General features: G+C 30.9%; 1 protein-coding gene across 4 annotated transcripts in view; it reads right to left on the bottom strand.

Moving 5' to 3' along the window:
* Positions 1-15,723, bottom strand: part of LOC145283742 (myoferlin-like) — a 425,198-nt gene that overhangs the window by 186,905 nt on the left and 222,570 nt on the right. For 2 of the 4 annotated variants that reach the window (XM_080132802.1, XM_080132801.1), the window contains exon 10: positions 12,820-12,834. The exons of the other annotated variants lie outside the window; for them this stretch is intronic. In XM_080132802.1, coding sequence (XP_079988928.1) covers positions 12,820-12,834 — 15 coding nt within the window. The remainder of the gene's footprint in view (positions 1-12,819; positions 12,835-15,723) is intronic. 4 annotated transcript variants of the gene reach the window in all.

A 15,723-nucleotide genomic window follows, 5' to 3' on the forward strand; every position in this document is an offset into this window, starting at 1 on the left:
AGATGGAGGGTATGGGTTTAAATTTTGGCATGTTGGCAATGGAGTAGGAAGAAGAATGTAGGGTTATATTCCAAAAAGAAGAATCAATTTTGGAAATAAAGCTTTGGGTAAAAATATTATGCCAAGTTAGGCATACTTTGGAGTTTGGGGAGAAGGGTTGACATAGTTCCAAATACCTGTTCCTGACAAGCAATCAGCCAATCAAAATAAGCGCCATTCAAAAGCAGGATAAAATTGGATGGAAATAGCAGGGATAGACATATTTCTCTTGAAATACGAGAATTGTATTCATGAGTAAAAAACAAAAGTTTACAAATCATATTCGGTTTAACGTTTATTTTACATGCTGTCATGTATTGGATAACTTTAAGAAATTTACTTCCAAACTAACCTATCTCTGACCAGGTCATTATTTATCCCTCTATTTCAAATCCATTTATAACTTCCTATGTTTTCCTTGGATTTTCCTCTTCCAAGTGATCCTGCAACAGTTCTACATCTAACTCATCCATTCAATGTGACCAAACTAACAAAATGTCCTGTTCGACGCACACATCTCCCTATAATATTTAATCTTTCTCTATCATCAAATCTAAGCCTATTTTAGAGTCACAGTACACAAAAGATATTGGACCCAATAAGTGTTGCATCTGAAGCACAGATACTGCACTTTGATCGTGGCCCGAAGAAGGTCGTAATAGTAGATGTAATCCTTGTTTCTTCTCTTTATCAACAGTACAAGACAGTCGCCCTTAATATAAGTAGCAATCGTATCGTCTCTTCACCGACAGCACACAAAATAAATAAAATCCAGCAAGACGTTTGCAAACAACGTAACGTCCAAAACAAAACAATAGACTCTCGACCAATAAACTTATTTAAACATTTTGGACTCTCAACAGCGTCTATTTTGCATATGATTATCCCCGTCTCATAATTATACGCTTCTTGGTTCACACTGGTGTGGGGGCCACCGTTTCTTTGCAGCAGTCACGTGCTAATCGAGGCCACTTATTCCTCGGTCTCTCTGCACAATCACCAGTTATTAAACCTACGAACTCGAAATTTTGTAAAAATAATCTGTGCGCAAATTGACGTAAGCGTTTCATATTTATTTACTGTGTGCGCATTTAACTTTCTTTTTATCTCCTATTTTAATGAGATTGAAACGCTTGTGACAAAATATTTTAAGACCATCAAAATTAAAACCTAAAATCATGACTTAAGCTGTATATAAGCTCTATTTTTACAGTTTTCGTTTTTGATTTCATTGCAGTATTTTGGAGACTGACATTTTAGACGGTTTAAAAAGGTCTTTGAGAAAGGACAACATAACATCTTAGAAGTGAAAAAAAAAAAAAAAGAAAAAAAAAGAAAGAAAATAGCTTATAGGAATGAACTGAATTCATAATAAGAGAAATTCAGTTGTTTGAATATGAAAAGAAAACTCAATAAACCGGTTAGTTAATCACAGAGAACAAAAGATGATAAAAAATATGTCGGACTTGTTAAGATGCTAGGTAATCTATTTTCGAGCAAAGTCACAAAGGAAGGAAAAATTGATTGGGTCTGTATGAATATCAGTTAACAAGATTATATATATATATATATATATATATATATATATATATATATATATATATATATATATACCGTATATTTCAGCGTATAAAGACGACCGCCAGATAAGACGATGTACAAAACTGGAGCAAATTTTAATACCTTTATCATATATCGGTTGTATAAAACGACTGCTAAATCACGAAACCATGTTTGTTTAGCCTATGCTAGAGATTGCAACACCCGGTATCTTATGAAATATTGTTTTTTTAAATTTTTTAACTCGTCTTATACACTGAAGTATACGGTTTATTATATATATATATATATATATATATATATATATATATATAGCATGATACATCCTAGTTGAATGTATTATCCTAGTGAGGATATCTATATTCTGTTAGAGAGCTCAATATAGGTACGGAGCAAAAATATTTAGAATTGAAATAACTCGAAGCACTATATCAGTCGGACATAGTAAGTTATTTTATCTACCAAATAGGATTTTAAGACATGGACCGAACAGATTTTTGGCAACAAGTCAAGAGAATTGACAACGTTTTGAGTTACCTCAATAAACACGCGCACACATATATATATATAGTATAAATTCATTTATTGATACAAACATTCTTGGCTACATATGTGCATACATGCTTCAGTTGTGATTTCTTTAGAAATGCAATTATCTTAAGATTTCAGCCTGATCGGTTTGCATTTTGAAAGAAATCGCTTTTGAAAGATGTATGCACTTGTGTAGCCAATAATGTTTTATATTATAAAGGAATTTATACTATAATACCGCTCTGCTTGTTACTGAGCACTTTTTATAAAAAAAATTGAGTTTCATTAGATTAACAACTAAAAAAAAAGAAAAAAAAGAGCAATACAATCATATATAATTAAGTATATTGATAACAAACTAAAAAGAAATATTTTCCCAAAAGCGCCGAGTAGAGCTTTTATAAATTAAAGCTATATAAATCTTATGAGGAGCCTACGTAAAGCGATCCACATTTCGACATTAATATGTCTCATCAGGGCTCCAGACCGAATCTCACAAGAAAAGTATAAAAATATTTTCTGATTGCGAGATTCGATCTGGAGTGCCTATGACACATAAATGTTAGTCAGAACTGTGCAGGCTCCTCATAATGTTTATATATGATATATATATATGATATATATATATATGATATATGATATATATATGATATATATATATATATATAATATATAATATATGATATATAATATATAATATATGATATATATATATATATATGATATATATATATATATATGATATATATATATATATGATATATATATATATATATATATATGATATATATATATATATGATATATATATATATGATATATATATATATGATATATATATATATGATATATATATATATATGATATATATATATATGATATATATATGATATATATATATATATGATATATATATATATATGATATATATATATATGATATATATATATATGATATATATATGATATATATATATATATGATATATATATATATGATATATATATATATATGATATATATATATATATGATATATATATGATATATATATATATATGATATATATATGATATATATATATATATGATATATATATGATATATATATATATATATATATGTGTGTGTGTGTGTGTGTGTGAGATAGGCCACCTGTAATAACAAAACTTATCCCATTAAAAAAAAAAAAAAAAAAAATTGTTTTGGTTTGTAGACGTTAATCCCAGCAGTTCGAACACAGGCGGATCATATGCACACTAACAAAAGTGTCACTCACGCATAGAAAAAGCAATAACATCCCAGCAGGCGAAAATGACGCACATACAGATCAACGTTTACACTAAGCAGCTGCAAAGCAGTAAAAACGTCCAAAAGCAGATTCATAATCAACCCGAAAATCTGAACAACCACAAGATGATCAACGTCATTTATATACATATCAGCTCCCCCTCCCCCGCCCCGATTTACACGAGGCTGATTTAATTTACCATGAACTCTCCTGCTGAATTAGATTTACCTCTAATTTTAACAAAATTTAAATAAAAATTGGAGCAAATTTTGCTCATTAAAAACTAAGAGAAATTATTGCAAAATTGAAACTTATAGATCCATAACTTCAGTTGTGTAATCTATTCCCATAAACAGAGCCTATTTTTTTTTATTGCTTTGAAGTCTTTTTTTTTTTTTTTTAAGTTGAGGAGAGTGGGGGTCCAACCTTCCTGCATTAATTAAAGGATCCAAATTTCTCATTATGAACCAGTTTTGGAATAAGTATTCCAGCTTGCACATACACACACTAGCTATATATATATATATATATATATATATATATATATATATATATATATAGCTAATGTGCGTATGTCAGTTTAGACAGCATGTTTCCATTTAACATTGTTAAAAATAACAGAAAGCCTCTGCTTAATTATACCTTTTAATTTTTTTTGTTTTTCTTATGTTTTTTGTGTTAAAATAAAAAAGATTAGTTTAAGTTACATATGTATCACGAACGTTTTAGATTCTTCGTCGAATCATCATCAGGTGAAGGAGCAAATGAACAAAAAAGCTGGAGAAAAGCATAGAATTTTAAAATGGTAGTTGTGAAACTGGCAGGTGAAGTTGCTTAAACATTTTCATGCTGTTCCAGAAAAGACACTAGCAATTTAAATCCCATGATTAGTGTCACTATTACGTTAAACATTTAAACATATTATTACTGGTTTCATAGGCGATATTAACTGTAGGTTATCCAGTTCTTATGTTGATAGCTTTGGGTGTTTTTAATTTCTTTAAATTTATTTAGAAACGTATTTTAGTGTTATTAACTAGAATTTAACTTAAATCAGAGAGGTGAGGTGGGGGGACAGTTACGTTTTTGTAGATATGTAACGTTACTCAACACGTTGTAGCCTCAGTCGCAAAGCAGACAAATAGAAAATAACTTTTTTTTTTTTTTGCAGCGACATTTATTTCCTCATGGTCCCCCCTCGCCAAACTTTCACAAGAAACACCCGTCTAGCAGAAAACACTAATTTCCCCCACTCTTTATCTGTGCCTAAATCTAAACGCAGATTCCATGAGCAAAGTTTCTTAGAATTGCACGCCTACGGAATTGTCTTCCGTTTTCCTGCTTTCCAGTTGACTACAATATGGTTGTCTTCAAGTCTAACGTAAACAAGTTTTTTGATGAGCCGTTCCATATAAGTTAAGAAATTTACCGAATTTCCATTACTAACGATTACTTTATTGTCCAATTGTCTACTGTACGCTCTTATCCTTATCCTCGAGTGGCCTCTTGGCCTTGATAAGTGGTGATGCCAATTGTAAAAAAAAAAAAAAAAAAGTTTTAACTTCTCATTACGGCTATGATGTCTCGTCACGTGATTGTCTTTTTGAATGTGCTCTCTCCTCGCAGTCCTCATTTTTTTTTTCCTTATCGTGACGTCATTTCACTCACAGCTTGGTGTTTGAATATAGTCGTCCGTACTATGTTACAGATGTTGGTAAATTGAGCAAGAATCGTACAAGATGCATACGGAGGAGGTGGGATAGGGTAGTGATCGTAATTTTTACGTTAACACAAAAAGAGATCAGAAAAATCGAAAAAATAGAACAAAAAGGTATACTTTAGCAGAGTTATTTTTAACATATGTTTGTTTGATATACAATTACAATAATGAAAAAAAAAAAAATTCCCGCCAGTATATCTTTATTTTGCAGCAAAGAGATCTTATTTAACAGCTGCTGCTTCAATCGTCCAAACAATTACGTTTTTTTTTTGTTTTAGGATTAAGCAAATCCTGAATCTCCTAAGACAAAAAAAAAAAAAATTAATCAAAAACTCAGAAAAATACAACAAAAAAACAAACTTACTTTTAAAGTAAGCGTATAATTATTTCATGTATATGAACATATGAAGTGTGTTCCAAAAGTAATGCCGCTTATTTTTATTTTTTTTTTTTTATTTCACCCAAATAAATTAGAACGGATTGTAAATGACATTGTTGTGATGACTGAACTAATGCATCCATGACCTGAAAATTTCATCTTTCTGTTGCAGATATTGACAGTGTGAGATTAAAAAACGCAACCTCTGTCATAGACGTGCGCCACAAGCAGATATGTGTCATTGAATTCCTGGCAAAAGTGCATTGAGAATGATGGTGACTATGTAGAAAAATAAATTCTGGAGCACAAAACGTCGCTCGTTTTATTGGTACCCCTCCCGTCTTCGTAGCTTTTCAACTTTTTGAGTTAAAAATAGGAATACTTTTGGAACGATCCTCGTATTAAATATAGTTTATGATATATATATATATATATATATATATATATATATATATATATATATATATTCAATATTTACTTCAACGGTGCTCAGTATGTGATTAGAGCATAGTATTAATATGAAAATATATTTATGGCAAGTAAGCTATCAGAAGTGTTCAATTAGCATAATTTATTTTAAGAATGAAACAAAGGTTTCTGTGTATCTTACTTATAAATATAATTTTCAACATAGCACATTAATCCCTGTCCCATTACAAAAGGTTTACTCGGTAATGTTATCCGAACTTCATTAAGCTTATTTGCATTTCTCAATATATATTTCCACCAGGCTACTCAGATTGTTCGGACATTGCTCACATCTGGTTGGTGATTTTTAATTGTTGGAAGTTTGTTTCAAACGATTCAACAGTTCATAGGTTAGATTTTTTTTTTTTTTTTTTTTTTAAACAGCATATCAACCCTTTTCAGGTTATTTAATGCCGAATCCAGTTATTTTGAAGAAAATTTTTTTAAATAGAATATTTTCTTTTCAAGTAGGTTTCTATTTAACCCATAGTTTAAACCTTAACAGATACTACCACTCAGAGTGGACCTGAAAGCAATGGCAATTAAAGGGCGGCTCCAACACTCCCCAAAGCCTGCAAGCTGGAGCCTCACCATCGGATATAGTCTAAGGTCATATCTAGGACCATTGTTCGTAGGGAATTTAATGAGAACTATTGATTTAAATACACTTTGACAATGTTTTGAGATAAATCTTCAGTGTTGTGTTGACTTTTAGGATGATTTTAACATCGAATGCAACCAGTAACCTGGCTTTGCATTGATTGAAAAATAACTTCCCCTCTGCATGAAACTGATGCACTACACAACTAAATAAATCACAAATCAAAGAACACTTACATTTGGACTGTGCTGCATCAAACAATGATTGCTACCGCTTGAAGTGGCATCACAAAAAGACGAGTGCATTTTACCAATCGTTGGTAAAGAAAATTAAGGGTTCATACCTTTCACAGTATTAGTGTAAGTGAATATAATAGGAATGGAAGATTTCAACGTGACTCGTCGATTCCATAATCTCTGTTAGTAATCATTATTTCAGATAGAAAACGATTTTAGGTATTAATATATTAAAATAGTCTCAAGTAATAAGAAAGTTAATATCAGATTGATAAGAAAGCAATGTAGGTTTTTGAATTAAAATTTATAACTCAATTTTAATGGTTGGTTGGTTGTTTTTGCTTTACGGCATATCAACCCTTTTCGGGTTATTTAATGCCGAATCCAAAGATTTGAGAAAAATTTTTTAATAGAATATATTTGTTGTTTTCAAGTCGGTTTCTATTTAACCCATAGTTGGAACCCTAATAGGTACTACCACTCCGGGTCAGAGTGGACCTGGGAGCAATGGTAATTAAAGGGTGGCTCCACACTCCCCAAAGCCCGCAAGCTAGGGCCTCACCACTGGATATAGTTTAAGGTCATATCCAGGACCCCCATTGAGGTACTTTTACCCTCTGCAGGGGGGCAGTCGGTGTATTCTAATGCCCCACCGACAAGGCCCTCAATTTTAAAATGTGTCGTGGTGGAGTGGGTTTCAAGACGAGAGGAAAGATCTGTGGTATGTGATAAAGGCTACAATGCAATGCTTGACTACGACTTGTTGAAGGTTTATTTTAACTCTTGGTTTAGACGACGTTGAGCGCGCCTGAGTTGATGAGCTTATAAATAGATGGAAGATTATGTGTTGAAAATTTATAGGAATAATCTTTCAATGTTCCAGTCACTGAATTTCATTTAAAATGTAGTAATAAATTCAGGTTATTGGAAACAATATGAAGATAAATATAAATAATTCTCTCGTGGAAGTTTGGACTTCTGCAAAAAGATTTACAGACAATTCGTGACAACAAAGCATTCTGTCATCAAGAATTGTAAAATACATTATTGGTAAAAAAAACAAAAAACTGCTGAGAATAAGTTAATATGGTTGCGATAATCCACGACAGATGACAATAAAGTAAAGCTATTAATAAGCATTAAAAAAAATTTTGGTGATGACGTTTTGGTGGTATACAAAAGTATTAATCGAATTAGAACAGTTTGATATAATGAAAAACTTTGCACAAGTTACCTAGGTTTTGGCCCACCTCAGTAAATTTTGCAAAATCAAAGAAGTATGACAAATTCAAGAAACCATCGGTTCCAAAATATTGTCAATGCTTCTTTAATAAAAACTTACTGATTTTTTTTTTTCAATTTTCTTATTTTGTTTTAGTTTTGTTTAGCATCCTCTTGAATGCCAGACATTCAAGCACGATCTTAGACATCCCAAAGAGATATTTTAAAGATTCTAACTATCCATTTAAGTGCAATCATTTGTATCTCTCTTACACTTGGTTCACTGTGTATATTTGTCAGGTAGATTTTGAAAGTCTTTTTCAGGAGTCCCGTTGTTCCTATAATTAATGAATGGTGGAGATCTTCCTAAGGTTTCAGTTTCTTTTCATGTCGTACATAAAACTTTGGTGTTTTTTTTTGTTTTTTTTTTTACTCTCGGCTCTGTTTAATCTAACCCCATTGGAGGCACTAACTTCTACTAAGGTTGCTTCTTTCTTCTTTTTATCCCATATCACTATGTCAGGCTTCAAAGTTCCGTTTTCTAGATACGTGGTTGTAGGAACCACATAATCATAGTGGATGGTGTAGGACTTCCATTTCCAACTGTTGTTTCCAGTATATGTTCTTAGGACTTGATTTCTTGGTTGTATTATTATATGCAATGAACTATAGGTCCTTTACTGTGATTAAATCCAACAGAAGGATCAAAAGAAGGTGTTGATGACCTTTTGGTGATATACAAAAGTAGTCATTCACTACAGTTTGTTGAATTCTGACGAAATGGTGAACACAAAAAAAGTATTGTTAGCAAATCGACAAGCACTGGTCATTGCAGCATACGGGTTCAGCATTAGTAAAAAAAAAAAATTCTGTTTCGCATATCATTTTGTGGAAGTTGAACTAATTAGATTTTGAAATTCCTTGCGGTCACCAATTATAGCATCCTCAAGCATCAATTATTTCTCGAGAAAATCTTGACTAAATCAAAAAATGTCTTCAGAGAACTTTTCAAGGTTCAGATGTCGGAATTATATAGCATATAACATAATCAGAATTGCATATATACTGAAGCATATAAAATTGTTTCACTATAAAAATGTTTTTGATTTGAATGATTTTATTAAACAAAAGTTTAAAATCAAAAACCAACAATTTTCTTGCCAATCTAATAAGTAGAAATATTCCGAACCAATAATTAAAAAAAATAAAATGTGCATTGGTTAATGATGGAAAAAGTTGAATCAAACATATGCAATTATGCATATTGTTAAATTGAGTCAGTAGAAGCATTAATAATACAGGTAGCAGTGGATCAGTAACAATTATGTTTTCATTTGATATCAATTCTAGTTGACTACATAGGATAAAAAAAAAAAAAAAAAAAAAAAAAGGAGTCGATGTGAAATTTGTTCAGTGAACGTTCAGCTATGGAAATTACATGAACACGAAATTGTATTTTATCTCTAATGATTATTATAAAGCTTTACTACTTTGATATTGAGCACCATAGTCACAAAACTATAAACCATATTTCTGCTACATATAGACATTTATAAAAACCAAGCCTCCTTTTAGTTATAAACAACTCTAAAAACTGTAGTTTTCTACATTCCCTCATATCTATTTAACATTAGCCAAGATATATTCTCAATGTTTTAACCTTTTCACAATGCTTTCTTAGTTCCTATTTCTATCGACTTCAACACTTTTTTTTTCTATCGCATGCATTTATAAACCAGTTTTAGCAGTGTTGACAGACATTATTTCAAAAGGAATAGCTTCAATAATTATATGGATTGATGTAGAAAGCACTGTAAAATTTCCATGTTCTAGTTGTTAAGTTTCTTATACAGTGATGGTATCCTAGTACTTTTTTTCCATAGTATTAGATGGAATATCGAATATCTTTTTTTTTTGGGGGGGGGGGGGTCAAAGTTATAAATTCTGACATCATGGCAAGCCATTTATCTTTAACGTTACTCCAGTCTAATAAAAATTCCGATGTTATCCATTTTAAAAGGAATTGTTACAAAATGAAATTATGTCAGAAGTTTAAATACACCCATTTTTATTGATTTGAAACATATTTAGCTGATTTATTATATGTATAATATATATATATATATATATATATATATATATATATATATATATATATAACAAAGATGAATAAATACCTTTAAAATTGGAACCTATCTAAATAATCAAAAGCTCAGTAGAGCAATTAAATAGGAAAATAGACAATGAAAATAAAATTGAATAAATTAAATTGTTTATTGGTCCATCAAACGCAAACAAAGAATTATAATAATGAAAATTCCTTAATTCATAGATTTTCAAAGATATGCTCTTTTCATCAAAGGATGAAAATTCGTGGGTTAAGGATTTTTCATCATAATTTCTTCTTGGAATTTAATTGATCAATAAATATTTATTCAGTTTTATTTTCATGATCTATTTTTCCTTTTTTCGTTTCTGAATTCAACTAAAATAGAAAATGTTTTTCAGCCAATAAAAAGAGCTAAAACATTTCTTCCAAAAGCATAAAAAAGAACCCGGTAAATATTTAGCCCCAAGCTGCTGGAAGCTTCTCTCGTACTATATAAGAAATAAGTACATCTTCATTTCAGTTCAACATTCAGTAACTTTATTTTTTTTATTTATGGCGGACCATTATCCTCATCTTTTTCTTATTTGTTTATGACGTTTCGGCCAACTATGCCTCTGGACTTCGTCAGGTGCCCAGTGCGCAGTTGATAGAGACGTTGAATCTCTACGGTTCCAAGTGAGAATGATCTAAAGATAGCAGTTTCAATCCTACCCAAAGCCGCAGAGGCTTACTTGGCCAAAACGTGGTGAGGCGACAACAACTACGGAAGGTAGTAATTGCAGTGGATGCAGTCAGAAGATTCAGAGTTCCTATCAATCGTGGTTACCACTGGACGAAGGCCAGAGGAACTTCTTGAAACAGCTAAAAAAAAGATGAGGATAATAGTCTGCAATAAATAAAAAATTAAAACAATACTCATCTCAATAATGAATTCCAATTAAATAATATATTCAGTAACTTGTCACAAGAAAATACGTTCACCAGTTGGAACAACAAGCACACACACAAACATGTTCCTCCCATCAAATAACCACTAATTGCAGCAACTTGTGAAAGAAAAATACACAAATTGAACTTTGAAAAGTCTGCTATTTACAGAGTTTGTTACCACCACAATATTCCAGACTTTACTGATGTATGGACACAAATTCTATATACTATTCTGACGTATGTAAATTAATTTACGTATTTAAATTTGTGCGATTTACGTTAATAATTTATTTTATATTATAATTATATTTATCATCATCATAATCATTAATGAGTACAATTATATCCGGCCACATTTCCTGCGTTATGAAACTTTCTGATAAACACCAGTATTTTCTGGAGACAGGAAAGATAATTAACCTGTAACACACATGAGCTGCTTACGACATTAAAAAAAAAAAAAAAAAAAAAAAAAATTTTGTGCATACATTTTTTTTGTAAATGTTTAAAGCACATATACTAATGAATTCTTTACAGAAATTATTTTAACTCTCGGCTTAATACATTGGATTGTTTTTTTGTTTTTTTTAACATAGTAAAAAGAAAGTTTAAAAATGATTTAGATCAATAATTAGACATAGAAAAAATTTCAGAACAAACCTCATTAAATTTGTTAGTTTATTTATTTTTTTTTTTGTACAGCTATATAAAATTTTCATTTGATACGAGTATAGATTATAAAAAATTTTAATGCTGAACATATCTTATTAAATGTTACAACTTGCTCTACATACATAAAAATTAGTGATGGGACGATTCCAATATTTTCCCCCGATTCCGATACAATTACCGATTCCAATTCTTTATAAATCTCTAATTATTTAACTATAAGATTGTTATTTCCCTCGATTTTCGTAAAAACACATGTTAAATATGCAATACACTTGTGGAGGATAATCTCTCGATTTTAGCTTTACTGGTAATTTAAAATCAATGAATATTTATTATTTTATCATTATTACCAGCAATGGAAGATTTTGGTTTAAACAAAATCAAATTAGATTAAAAAAAAAAAAAAAAAAAAAAAAAGACAAAAGAATCGTTTTGGCATCGAAAAATAGGCATCAATTTTTCCGATTCCGATACCCCCAAATTTGCGGATTTCCCCAGATTCTGATTAATCGTCCCAACACTAATAAAAATGCATATATTTTTTTGCAACTCTTTTGCAAAAAGAATGCACTAGTAACTTTCTGTGCTGGTGCTACTAAGCAACATAAAATGTTATCAAATATTAAAATAAAAATTAAATAAAACGACGATTTTTAGTAAAGCACTTAAAGTTTTTCTTTTTTTTAATTTTAAATTCAACATTTAAAAGAACTAAACAAAAATGAGCTAAAAATAGAAGTTAGCAACACTAATATTTATATCTAGCAAGATTAAAATGAAACCGAAACCATTGGTAGTAGCTGTATTTTCATGCAATAAACTTGAAGTTGTTTGCAAGTATTAGCATTGGCTCAGTATTTCTACGATAGGATTACGTTGCCGCATTGTGGATGCAAGAAACATGAAAGCCAGTAACATTCCGGTAGTTCTACTGGACGAAGGCCAGTCGGTTTCTAAAGAAGCAACTAAGTGTTCTGTTGTGTTTTGAGTCAAGGCAATTTTTAAAGCTAGGTTTTTGATTATTTTAATGCTTTGTTTTTTTTTAAAGGTTTTTGACATAACTTACCTCAAGAACTTTTAGCTAAAGGATTAAGAAAAAAAAAGGTTTGAACATGAATACAGAGAGTTTTTATTTTAGCAATTAAAATGTTTACAGAAAAGTAGAAAACGGGTAAAAGAAAATAGAATGCTGAAAAAAAAAAAAATAATAATTGTGCAATCATTTAAAATCGTTATATTTTGGTTCATTTTTGCTTTTTCAATTGTTATCTTTTACTTGCTTTCCTACGAGGGCGGTGTAGATACAAAATACAGTTTTTAATTTGAGGGAAATCCAACTACCTAAAATGGAAAAAAAAAAAAAAAAAAAAAAAAAAAATTGCTCAGAAGGCTTTTCATTTCTGACATGAGAACAGAACAGGTATTGCATTTTGATTGCGCTCAAATAAAAGGATCTAGATTGTATGCAATGAATTCAGGCATAATTTGTTTTAAGGGATCTTAGAATTTCAAAGTTTTATTTGTACATTTCAGCAGTTCGAAACTCTAAATTCCAGCAGGAATAAGAATATACAACAGATTCTCAAAGATGTAGCATTTGCTTGGTGTATTTCTAACTTGAAATACTCGTATATATGTAGATTGAAACATGTCTGCAAATATGCAGTTAAATTATGCTTATGTATATTTGTTGTATTTTGGCTTACAAACGTATAGCATACGTATTTCATTTTAAAATTTAAACAACATTTATATCACGAAGGACACAATTTAACTATTTCATGCCACGTGTTCTTTTCTAGACATTAAAAAATATCACTGCTGAAGAAAAACACGTATTTTTGCTACTAAATTCTTTTCAGTTTAGCATTATAGCACAGAGAAGAAAAGAAAATATTCTGAGGAAGACGTATCATGTTGAAATATTAATTTAAAACAAATAAATCTAATATATAAACGGCTATATGTCTGTCGACCTGTCTCCATAAGTTCAAACTATCTCCTCCGAATCTAAAAGTTTGCAGAGTGGCGCTAGAGGCCTCAAATGATTGGATTTTTTTTACGAACCATTCTTTTATGGGTCTTTAAGAGGGTCAAAAAGTAGGTCAAAATTTGAAAAAAAAATTTCGTTAAACATTTTGTACATTCATCCTAGTTTATTTTTAATCAGTTCATATGCGTGTCACATTGGTACAGTGGTAACGTCACAAGCTTTGAATGCTACTGTTTCGGTTCTAGCTGATGGCATCCAAATATTTTTTTTTTTTTTTTTTTACTTTTGAAATCATGACTGATAATATATATGAAATCTGGACAAATAAAAACATATTTAAGCGTATTTTACGCCCGGCCAAAGACCCTTCTCCTCTGCTAGTGTTTAATTTACGAAAACCTTGTATTTTGGCTGACAAATGTATGACATAAGTATTTCATTTTAAAATTCAAACAACCCTTATATCATGGAGAACACAACCTAACTACGTGTGTGTGCGTGTAATAAAAATTTCTATAAAAAACATGGCTAAACATCCAAAACATTCTATTCGTAATTTTGATAAGCTCTACTTCCTCAAACCAAAAGTAATTTTATTTTGAAGAATTAAGTGAAATTACTATCTATAACGGTCAGATGACTCAATCGAAAATATTTTATTTTAAACGTGTTTGGCATTGAATTTTCCTCTGTTCAAATTTTCAAATATCATCCAATCAAGATCAAAATAGTTTACAAGAGGTTTCTGTTTACGTTTAGATTTTTAGCAGTTGATACGACGAATGAAAAAGGTCTTCTTGTTTGTTATCGTTTTGCTCATTTTAAAATAGTTTAGTCTCATAACAAATTAATCAGAATGGAAGAAAATCAAACATTATCTCCTTTGATCAAAGAGATCCAGGTGGTTAAACTGCCTCTCAATGTCGTGTCACACAAGAGACCATAATGAGTGGAGTTGTTTTTATGAGCGCCTCTCAATCGCCATTATTCAAGAAAACATTTTGAGCCTGCTATCGGCCTGCCAAACCAGTAGGACATCTGATAAAACTTCCTCAAATTTCAGACATGTCCGCAAAGACCTTAAATTTGTCAATTGAACCAAATTATTTAGAATAGAATGACCAAACAAAGTAAATGCTTAAATCAACTTTTTAACATTCAACTTTAATATCAACTTTTTGTGCAACTTATAATTTAGAATTTATATGTAAGAGATTAAGAAAACAAAATCATATTTTACTGCTGAAATGTTTTCAGTTTGGCTCATTTTATTTGCTATTTATCCATATCATATAAGAAAAACACGTCCTATTCATTATTCTCATGAGATCATGAAAGTGTTACGAAGTTGAATGCGAAACCCCATTCCGATTTATGAAGCCTTCCCGAAGCTAATAAATAATGCCATTTAAAGTTATGAAAACAACAAATTAGCGTAAGCAGCTACAAGTCAAATTAGCAGGGGCAGCCCCAGCTATAAAACGACAAGATAATAGCAGCAGCAGTAGCGAGCAGCAAAGAATAGCAACAAGATGTACAAATTTATGTAAATACCCAACTCTGGTTAATTCCTAGCAGTTTGATTGGCTGTCAAAATCCAACTTCAACCAATCAGAAGACAGTTGCTGTGGGAGCCGGGCACCTGATAAATTTGTTCTTAAATAGAGAGGAGCCCAGCTCATCAGGCAGAGCTAGCTCGGAAGAGCAAGGTGTACGCCAAAAGAACCTTTGTAGTCAGAACCAAGATAGAAGAGCAACTAAAATTAACCAGCAATCACAGACATGACATAAGTACTTTGGACATCACTGGACAGTCAATCCGACATCTTCACCAAACTTCACTTCAAACGAGTCACTACAGGTCAATACCTAGCATCTTCATTGGAACAACACCAGTCATCATCGATCAATCCCGGGCATCTTCATCAGAACACCACGAGTCAATCCCGGGCATCTTCATCAGAACACCACGAGTCA

The sequence above is a fragment of the Euprymna scolopes genome, chromosome 8, assembly GCF_053919585.1.
Source record: "Euprymna scolopes isolate OS-2025 chromosome 8, ASM5391958v1, whole genome shotgun sequence".
NCBI classification, from domain to species: domain Eukaryota; kingdom Metazoa; phylum Mollusca; class Cephalopoda; order Sepiida; family Sepiolidae; genus Euprymna; species Euprymna scolopes.